The 10,964-nt window shown below is 35.8% G+C and overlaps 1 protein-coding gene across 1 annotated transcript; it reads right to left on the bottom strand.

The window, feature by feature from the left end:
- Positions 1 to 7,151: 7,151 nt before the first annotated feature.
- On the bottom strand, positions 7,152 to 10,441 carry LOC108357927 (zinc finger protein weckle-like). The gene is made up of 4 exons (XM_017609013.1): positions 10,016 to 10,441; positions 8,924 to 9,952; positions 8,517 to 8,866; positions 7,152 to 7,403 (listed from the first exon to the last, which is right to left on the bottom strand). The coding sequence occupies exons 1-4, from the start codon at positions 10,229 to 10,231 to the stop codon at positions 7,262 to 7,264; spliced, it is 1,737 nt and encodes a 578-aa protein (XP_017464502.1). The 5' UTR covers positions 10,232 to 10,441; the 3' UTR covers positions 7,152 to 7,261.
- Positions 10,442 to 10,964: the final 523 nt, after the last annotated feature.

Below are 10,964 nucleotides of genomic sequence, written 5' to 3'. Positions count from 1 at the left end.
GACAATGACAACATCCGATGAGGCGGCTCTTGGAGTGTTTGAGAGAAAGATTTTGCGGAAGATTTACGGGCCTTTACGCGTTGGCGACGGCGAGTACCGCAGACGATGGAACGATGAGCTGTATGAGCTTTACAACGATATGGACATAGTGCAGCGAATTAAAATACAGCGGCTCCGCTGGCTTGGTCATCAGTGTTGCCGCGAAACGTTTTTAGTGGTAGCTAAATTCCAGCTAAAAAAGGGCTAAAAAAGAGCTAAAAATCGTCGTTGTGGCTAAAAATGGTAGCTAAATTTTTTTACCTACATCTTATATATAAAAATAAGTGCACGTTTTTGGTGTGACAATATAACTTAAGAACGGCTTCACCAAAGTCAACCAAATTTATGCGGCATATTCGGGCCATCATGCAGATTTTTTATGCGGAGTTTGATGGGCGCAGATAAGCGCGATGTTGAAGAATCTCGCTTTGACGCGGATTGTGGCTAGACGCTCGTCCACCGGGGTGAACGACAGTACTCGGCGACGGAGTCTCTCTCCCACCACAAATCCAACTCCGAATTTGCGCTCCTTTACATGGCAGCTGTAGTAGACGTCGCAAGGCCCCAGACATTGTTTGCCTTGCCCCGTCCAACGCATTTCTTGGATGGCGGTGATGTCAGCTTTTGTCCTTACGAGGACATCAACCAGCCGGGCAGAGGCACCTTCCCCATTAAGGGTCCGGACATTCCAGGTGCATGCCCTCAAATCGTAGTCCTTTAAACATTTGCCGTGGTCGTCATCATAAGGGGGGGTCTCATCCGAGGCTTTGCCTTGCTTCTTCACTGGAAGTGGGATTTACGTGGCGGGTCCCAAGCCCAGCGCACAACCCATTGCTGGGACGGGGGTGGTTTCGCAACCAAATACACGTTTATATAGCGAGCCGCTTGCTCCAAGCAGACACCCGCTTGCAGCCGCACCTACTGGTGAACAGACGCTGCAGACTTCAGTGAGCCCTTAAACCGAATAAGTCAGAGTGGCCCCACCGAAGCTCCCNATTGGTTACCGCATCTCGCACATGAGTTGCTCACGTTGCCCAGAGTGCGCGAACGAGGAGGCAAGAGTCGGGATTGAGTATAGCCATGCAACTGTAACTGCATACCCAGCGCAACGACTGTACCCCGTTGCACGGCCGGTTAATCGGCCTCCAACTATTTAAACGGGTTACCAGAGCTGGGTAATTTTTGATTACGATTGTTTAATTATAATCCTATAATTACAGTAATTGTAATCATGAAAATTATGATTACGAATACTTTTATTGTTATGCTCAAAATATTATAATTAAGCTGAAGCCCCATAGCAGGTTTTTCAGGCATTGTGGCTTGAGGCGCTCAAGCCTGAAAAATGATTTACAGCCGCACTCAGAGTCGTTTAATGATTGCTTAAGGTATCCTTCAGTAACGATTTGAAAAAAATCCCTCTCAGAGTCAGTTAATGATTCGTGAACGGCATTTAATGAACATTAAAGGTAAGTAAACAAAAACCTTTACTTAACTTTTTAACGAATTCTTTTGAAATTTTTTGTTTTCAATAAATTCCAATTTCGATAACGTTGCTGTAATAATAGCAATTGCCCAGTGAGCAGAGCACTTTCGTGTTATTCAGGAGATCCGAGTTCAAACCTCGGCAAGGAATTCTTTTTAATAAAATTTTTTTGAAGTTTTATTGCCGAAAAAATTCCATTTTTTATTTTATTTAACGTTTGGAATTTTTTTTTAATCATCATTTTTCTTTTACTTTCAGCTTCTCAAATTTTTAGTTTTTCTTGTTTTAAAACGATATTTTTTTAATTTCGTTTAGTTTTTAGAAAACATTGCTAAACGATAAATATAACAACACTATTAGCACATCTTTCAATTACTCATTAGAAATACAGAAAAGTGCTTTCAAGATAGTTGCCGAAATATAAAGACTTTTGTCCCTCGAAAGACTGAGGTGAGTTGAAAGACAGATGCCAGAATTGGCATGTTCTTGGTCTTGTTTGTCTTTTAGCAAACAGTTTAATTAAATCCAAAAAAATCGCTTTCCTTTTTAAAGCAATAAAATCTATAAATCAAAAGAAAATTAGTCCAAAAAGGAAAAAATTCAATAAAGATAGTTTATAAAAATTAAACAAGAAAAAAAAGGAAAAAGAAAATTGTCCTGCCCTAGGACTTATATACAGAATAATCAAAATCGGGTAGGATTTGAAGAGTAGACAGCTTTTTTTACACAAAAATATTTTTGCCTCTATACGCCAAACGTTCCAATAAGACACATTAAAAAGAAAATCAAATTTCGTTATGTTTCAGGTGTTAAGCGGTCAGAAAGAAAAGTTCTTTATGTTCCTTTAATTCGCAAGATCATAAGAGACTGCAGTGCACGGACCAGCAAACAAAGGTGGCGCCGTCAGGGTACCGCTACTTTAGTTTTGCCGATTTTGACAGTTGTAGTAACTAGTAAATAAACCTTTGCTTACAAATAAGCGGCAGAGAGAAATTTTAATTATAAGTGAAAAATTAGTTTAAGTTGTGTTAATTTGCAATTTGTGAGTGTTTTCTGAGTTGAAGACTGCGTAAGAACTAATAAAATGAAGTGCCGTGTGTTAAATTGCGACAGCCGCCAAGATGCGTAGATGCAAGTTTAGCGCTGCGACAAATCGCTGCATTTTGTGTATATAGGGCGCGGCAAAGCCGTTCCCGAAATGATTCTTTATTAATATATTGACAGCGTTTATCACAATGATTTCGCTTCTGTTCCAAGCAGCCTCCTTTAGCAAGTTAACTAATCAATCCCGCTGTGATGCGCCGCAGTTTGCTGTACCAGCCTTAATTGCAAAGCAATGGAGTGCACTAAAACATTTGCTGCAGCAGCCTCAATTACGAAGTAATGGAGTGCACTAAAATGTTCACTATTCTCTAATAGATTAGGTGAAACTTGCAATATTTTCGCATTTAGCAAAATTAAAACACGTTTTCGCTGTAAAATTAACTGTTTTGGCAGTTTCAACTCTTTCTTCTTTTCGCTCTATTATTCGTTTACTTGTGGTACACAAATGCCAACGGCCACGACGGCGCAATATTGTATTCTATCATTATTGACTGCAGTGTAGATTTAAACTACCAAATAGTTCATGAAAATTGATTTCTGGTTTTTGCCTTTGCTTGATAGGAATTGTAGAAAAAATTAAGCAAAACGAAGAAAATTTTAACATTTAGGGCCAAATTCACAGTGCCGATTTTAAACACCCTGTCTAACATTTTGGCGGAACATTTATACATTTTGACAGGTACTTTCAGGAAGCTTCCAAGCGGTTTCCAGGCAGACGAAGAACATTTGTCACTTGTATGAATGCATAATGATCAGAGGCATGAACGAAAGACACGCGATCACGCGGGATGGAAAGAACGAAAAAAGTTATTTTCTAGCTGCCGAAATCTCGACGCCATCTTTGTTGTAAGAAGTAAACAACGAAGAGAACGGAGAAAACCGCGAAATTGTTGAACGCATGAACAATCATTTTTATTATGCAAATTCTTCTATAAATCATGCCGTTGTGTTAAATTATTCTTTACCTTATGTGTACACACGTTGTCACAGGCGAAAAAGAAAAAAATTGCAGTAAAGAGCCACGACCAAATTGTAAACAATGAAGAAATGTAAACAAACGGCTATTGTCAAAGTCGTTAAACTTTTTTCCTAAATGCGATTCTAACGGGCTACTCTCCTGCCCGCGTGATCTTGTATTTTTGGTTCATGGATCAGAGGTGGGCACTACCACAAACCAGCGTTCGTTAGAAGCACAGTATAGACAGTAACCAACCTTTTTGGGTTGTTGTTGTAGTAGCCGTTGTTGTTGTAGTTATATTCACTCCTGAGGAAGGCACGGGGTTGTATGCTGCTATTTAATGGCCTTCCTCAGACTTTTTCTTAGATTTCAGGGTTGTGTGCTGTATTATTATTAGATAAATATATTTAAGTATGTCAAATCGTGATTTTATTAAACGAAAATTATCAATGGTGTTGAAAAACCAAACAAACGCTCGTGCGAAAGCTCTATTTTTGTGTATTGTTAAAATTTTAATAATAAATTTATACATGGCGTACTTATTCTTTTGTGGACTTTATGTTACTTGAGAATTTAGACAACGTGCGAGCTGCCAGGTTCTGTTATAAAAAGAATTAACACAAGCTTTTCCGAGTGGTTGCCTTTCAATAAAAAGAATAAACAAATATTTGCAAATAAATTGGATTTATTTTATAACTGACAACTAACCTACGCTTTTTGTTCTTTTCTCCATTTTAATTTTGACTCCTTATTACCGCCAACAACTTTATGTGTATACATATTTACAAGCTGTCAAAATTTTGCGTAGTCACACGAGCTAGGTAAAAACTATGGCATTCGTATTCACAACGAGAAATCTCAAAATTTTTGTTTGGTCTTTCCAAATTTTCTCTTTTTAATTAGTTGGCAAAGGCCCTCAGTGGCAGCGCTCCGAGCGGTGAGATAGTAATTTCATGTCAATTAGTAGAAAAGTTCCATGTTGAAAAAACTTTTTATTATGGCGAGAAAATTTTACATTGCTGCTGTGCCAATTCGTAAGTTTTTACTGTTGCAAATTTTTGACAGTTGCTCTGGTTCAAAAGAAGTTGAGCAATTAAAATCAGAAATTATACAAAAAAGACTTGTCTTTACTGACATTTATTCTTCTAGAACTAAAAGCCATGAATTTATTAGACGCCTTAGTAATAAAATCAAACCAACAGGCCGGGTTGAAAATTTGCATTCACCTCATAGGTAACAAAAATTTACAATCCGTAGTACTTTTCTATTAATTCGCAAATGCGTTTAATTTAAATCGTTTAGAAAATGCGTCATTTATGTATACCATTTTATGTGGAATTATTCAATAAATTTCGTTTTACACTATACTTTTTGAAACTATTTGGAGTTAATTATTTTTTGTTTCTTAAAAGCAACCATGCGTGCTTGGAAGGCGTGTGTACCAATAATTTCATCCCTAGCATATTCATCCCCGAGGAAGGCAGTCACCAAATTCACCGAAGGTTGCTTACTGGTTATATGGTGGTTAGAAGTGAGAATGTGTTAAGGCTCTGTTATGCATACTTGGCATTGCATGCACTGCTATACCATTTTTACGTAGAAATCAAAAACCAACAGACTTTTACGTATGTAATGCTGTGCGTTGGGGAACAGCTTACACGCGAAGCTCATTTAACAGATTCCTTATGTGACAACTCTCAAGCAATGCCAAGTATGCATAACAGAGCCTTTAGTGTGCCTAATTAATTTTGCATGCTGCCGCGTTCTCATCGTTACGCTCTTGCTTGTATACGTACACGCGATGTTTACGCTCTTTGAGCGTGTACTCGTTCTCTGCCCATGATGCAATAATACAAGGTGATATTAGTTGGCAACTTCTCGCTCTAATTCCGCCATATTGACTACCTTACGTGAAACAGTGTTACTTCTTTCACTATTCTTTGCCCATTAATATAGTTGAATGCTTTTTATTTTTTCTCAGTATACACACTTTGTTTTCTTAAAAAGGTATTTTATCTTATTTTATTTCATTTCATAACGAATACGAGTATACTATAAAAAAGCAAATTTTGTTAAGGAGAAAATGTGAAATTTTATATTTTTCCCCCATATGGGGATTCATTTCTTCCCGTTTTTCTTCTCATTCTACTGAGCTAAGGTAGTGTCAAATCGAGCTGTCACAACTGATACCACCTTGCATTATTGCATCATGTTCTCTGCCCATGCCTTGATTGTGAGTCGCTTCATTGGACACCACACTTTCTTAAAAACAGCTGATTTCGAAAAACTGCCGCAGCTACTGCCACTGCGTTATTGTATTTTGGGCTTAAATAAAATAATGGCATTTTTTTCTTGACCGTTTTCTCTAGAGCTGCATACTGGCCTTAAGGAAATAATAGAACGAGAATATATATTCTGGGTTGCCTTGTGCTCTTTTTCTCAAAAAACTTTAGAAAACCCTAGTAGAAAGCGTAGCAAATTTCTTAAGAACTGCGTACTGCCTCAAGGAAACTTTACACAAGAAAATTTCTTAGCCATTTCTTGTGCGTCATTTTATATGGAGTTTTTGCTTTTCTTGAGAACTGCATAAAGGTCTATATAATAAATTCAAATAGATTAAAATGAAAATATATTAAAACCGACTCAAATATAATATGATTCCGTTAGTGTTAAGTTGCTTCCTTCTGTCATAACGTACTTTATCAACAGGGTTTTCATCTTATATTAGTTCAAGTTGATGAGTTAAACATGTTAAATGGGCTTGAACCAGGCAAATGAACAAAACATGTTCATAAGCAAGTTAAATCGCATGCAATTGTTGTTGGAAAATTTAACCAGTTAAATCATTTAACTTAAAACCAGTTCAGCGCAGAGTTGTATCAGAAAGCTCTCTGCTCCGGCCAATCAGAAAGGCCCAAAAGCTTTCATGTGACACGCCAACGTTCAAAAAATTTGTATAAAAATTGTATACATGACTGCCGGCTAAAAAAGAGGCAAGGCGGCAATTAGTTATTTCCCATGAGGTCTCATCGTACGCAGTGATAAATAGTGCATACAAACTAAACATTTTGAAGTCTCTAAGTAATACGTCTGCCAAGGCGAATTTATATAAGGTGGTGTTACTAGCTCAGCTGATTTTGTGTATGTGTTTCGCCGTACGGCTTCTGATATCAAATTGAAAAATTTTGTTTGAATTTCTACACACACTCTTACAGATTTTGACAGTTTATGCCGCCAAAGCAAAAACAAAATACATGTAAATTTTTGTTTTTGTACTCCTGCTATCACCTTATATTAATTCGCCTTGACGTCTGCGTTACACAAAACAAATTGAAATACAAAAACTTGATTTTGAATATTTTTTTTTTTTAAATTTTTATTGGTAATCAAACAACCGTCAAAGTTATCTCCAAATGTTCAATGTGGACGATTATGTTTTCCAAAAAGCTCTTTTTCATTTAACAAGTTAAATGGGGCTAATTTGAACGTAATATAACACTTATATAAAAAAAAAATTGAGGCCGAAATATTCGAAAATTCAAGTTAATTCGAAATATCTCTGAATCTGTTGCGCATCATTTTTTATTATAAAACTTAAAAAAGCCACAGTTGGGCAATAACTTAATTTTTACCCTTAGTTCTATCTTATGTATCGCATCTACTATAATAATTTTTCAATCCTGTTTTATGTGTTGGATAATTTTACTTATCGTTGATGTTGCGGGATAATTCTCTTCATTTGATATGAGGTTTGTTAAGTTTATATAACCCTTTTGTTTGGAGGCAAGTGGCATTAAATTTTCTCCCTTGCGCGCTCTTTTAAAAATAAGAGAAAAATATTATTGCAATTGGTGTGTTTATTTACATAAATTCATACAGTGGTCCATAAAATAACAGGAGTGCGATATTTTGACCAGTTTTGGCTGTTGTTGTTGTTGTTGTAGCGGCACTACTAGGCCCCGCCTGTTACGGGTCAACAGCAACAACAACCAGTTTTGGCTATTTGTCTTTGGTTTATTTAATGTTTATTATTTTTTTATAAAAGTCTAGCTGACTATACATCAAACTCCATATAAATTCAGATTTAAAATTTTGTACAAAAATTATTAAAATTTCGGAAATTTTCACCCAAATTTCGAACTTTTTAATAAGAATCTTTAGAAAAAATTGTGTTATGCAGTTCTGTAGCCCATTTAATTGTAATGAAGAGCAAGTTTCAAGTTGCTAAAAAATCCCGTTGATTTTTGAGGATTTTTTTGGTTGAAGGTATTTCACGTTTTTTCCATACAAAGTATGTTCGACGATTTTCTTTTATATGGAGGACACTGCCAGCAAAAAAAAAAATGCCAAAAATCAGTGAAATTTTTTAGCAGTGTGAAACTTGCTACTCTTTATACTAGAATTAAATAAGCTACAAAACTGCATACCCAATTTTTTTTTTCTAAAAATTCTGATTAAAAAGTTTGAAATTTGAGTGAAAATTTGCGAAATTTTTATAATTTTTGTACAAAGTTTGAAATCTGAATTTATAACCAGCTAGACTTTTATAAAAAATAATAAACAAAAGACAAATAGCCAAAACTGGTCACAATATCAACTCTTATTATTTTGTGGACACCTGTATTTATATCGTCGCCTGGCGCCCAATATCTCGAATCTGCCAAGTTCCATACCACGTATAGGGTAGTCAGAAAATTTCATAAAAGAGCAAATAAACTTATTTTGTTCAAAAATTTTAAATGGGTTTCTAATTGAACTTGCTAAATATGAGCTTTTACAATAATTATTGACCATTACATTTGTGAAGTAGGCAAGCATTGATGCAGGGTAACCAAAACTAATTTTTTTCTGCGCCACCTCATACGTGGCATTGAATTTGGCGGATACGAAGTATTGGGCGTCAAGCGGCGATATATGTATACTACTTACACTGCTTTCAATGTGTTTAAATCGGGTACGTTTTTTGTATATGGTATTGCTCCCGAAGCCTCTAATTCAGCTAACTCCGCCGGGTGCATAGTCCTTTTATGAAAGCGACAACTAGACCCAGTTGAAAATGTCTTTCCACAAAAGTCACATGAATATGGTCTTAGGCCTGTGTGGGCAATCAGGTGATATTTAAGAGTTTTGGCCCGCTTAAATGTTCTCCCGCAGTAATCACATCTGTGGGGCATCTTATCGGAATGCACCAGCATATGATTATTGAATGTAGCTCGGCAACTTAACTGCTTGCCACATTCCGTACAAATCAGCTTATCTCCATGTATTTCCAAGTGTCTCTAAAAGATATTTGTATGTATGCACTTTAGATGATAACAAATGCTTATATTTATTACCTTCAGGCGATATTTCTCTTTGAATCCCTTTCCACAGTCTTTACATACATAGGGCGTGAAGTCAGTGTGGGTCAACATATGTTGTTTCAATAGTTTCTTTGAGAGGACTGCTTCTCCACATGCGTCGCAGACATACGGGCTTTCATGTTTATGTTCAATTTTTATATGTCTGCTCATTGCGCCCTTTCTTTCGAATTTTCGGTCACAATGCAGGCAACTAAATACATTTTTACCATTATTTTCATGTTCATTTCTTATGTGTTTGATCATTCCACCCTTTCTTTCGAACTTTTGGTCACAATAGTGACAATTATACAGCTTTTGGTGATCTTTCATATGTCCGTGCAAATCAAATTCACTTTTGAAGGAACTCGGACATTGTGAGCAAATGAAAACTCCATGTTTTTTTTTCATATGTGTATAGTAATTACTCCGTCGTTGAAAACTCTGTGAGCAAATACTGCAGGAATGGTGAATTTCCCGAGAGATATCTTCAGATGTTCTTGTGGATTTTTTTGACTTTTTTTCACTACTCCTACGGCTTCCAGTGTCGCTACATTCTACAGAATCCAAGCCGCCGAAACTAAATTCGCTACTACTACTGTCTTCGTCTTCGGACGATGTATAAGATTTATCGTCAAGTTTTACATTCTCGTCGCCGATCGGATCTTGAGATTCAATTTTTTTACTTGATCTTAAGGTATTTGGCTGATTTTCAATAGATACCTTCTCAGTTTTTACATCAATGTTCGCAGCGTCAGCATTGCATGTAACTGATACCAGATCGGATATGAAAATTTCTTCAACCGGAAGCTCACTCCTATATTGAGTTATTAACGATTCGTCTTTAAATACACCGTACTTCGAAAGTAATCCATTCAAATCTAGGTTTTCTTTGTCTGTACACTTCTGCAGTTCTTCGTACATTTGTTGGGTTTTATTTACGCGGTCTCTGAATTGAATAAGGTTTTTTACCCTCCCGCAACACTCCTGACAAATAACTTGTGGCAGTTTGTCATCCTCTTTAATCTAAAAATATGTAGTGTAGGCAAACATACATACGTATGTATATGTAACTTTTATTTCGCTTACTTGAACTCGGAAGAATTCCCCTATAACCTGTACCGCGTCTATATTGCAGCTATAGCTAGTTTCATTAATGGAATTCCCACATTGACCCGATATAACATTGATGGACTGAATATCGGCCTTGCAACAGAGGCGGCACCAAGTCCTCCATATTTCATCAAAAAAATTTTCTGCACTATTTTCCAGTTGTCCTACCACAGTTGAATTCTTATTCGACATTATAGATAGATATCAATGATCTATGTATTTAATTTGTTTATAAATTTTTTACGATTATTTTTTTATCTGCCACAAAAACACCTAGTGATGTTCCGATACCAGTCCTTAGAAGTATATACTCGAGTACCTCTACCAAGTACCGAGTATTTTTTGTACTTCGATAGCTAGAATCAAGGTACATTGAACAGGTAGTATCAGTAGAGCAGCTGATTTGATTTATTTTCAAATTATTTGGTCTCGAAAATGTCAAATATTTTTAATTTTTTCTCACAAAAATTCTGAATTGTTAAAATCCATTTGCATGTGAAACCTTTTTCCATACAAAACAAGCGATTGAATAGCAGCTTTTGGAACGTTCGCCCAACTCNAAAAAAAAAAAATGGAATCGATAGAGATGATTGAGCTGAGTATAGCGGTATACTTCTTTTTTTGGCAAACAACAACAACAAAAATTATCAAAGGTTAAAGTTCAAAATAAGCAATTATTGAAATCAAGATTTCTTAAAAACTGATGGATGGATCTTGAAAATTGTAATAAATGTAAATTTTAGTAAATGTAAATAATTATTTTACAATAATTCAATTTTTGTAAGAACTATACAACATATATATAAAACACGTATAGCAAATTAAAGGGAATCAAATTTGCTATTAAATAAGATCAACATTTTTAAAATCCATTCATTCGTTTTTGAGAAATCTTGATTTAAAAAATAGCTTATTTTGAAATTTA

Source organism: Rhagoletis zephyria, unplaced genomic scaffold (assembly GCF_001687245.7).
Source record: "Rhagoletis zephyria isolate East Lansing unplaced genomic scaffold, Rhagoletis_zephyria_1.1 Rzeph_scaffold_00182, whole genome shotgun sequence".
Lineage (NCBI taxonomy): Eukaryota > Metazoa > Arthropoda > Insecta > Diptera > Tephritidae > Rhagoletis > Rhagoletis zephyria.
This window is presented reverse-complemented; position numbering and strand designations above follow the sequence as displayed.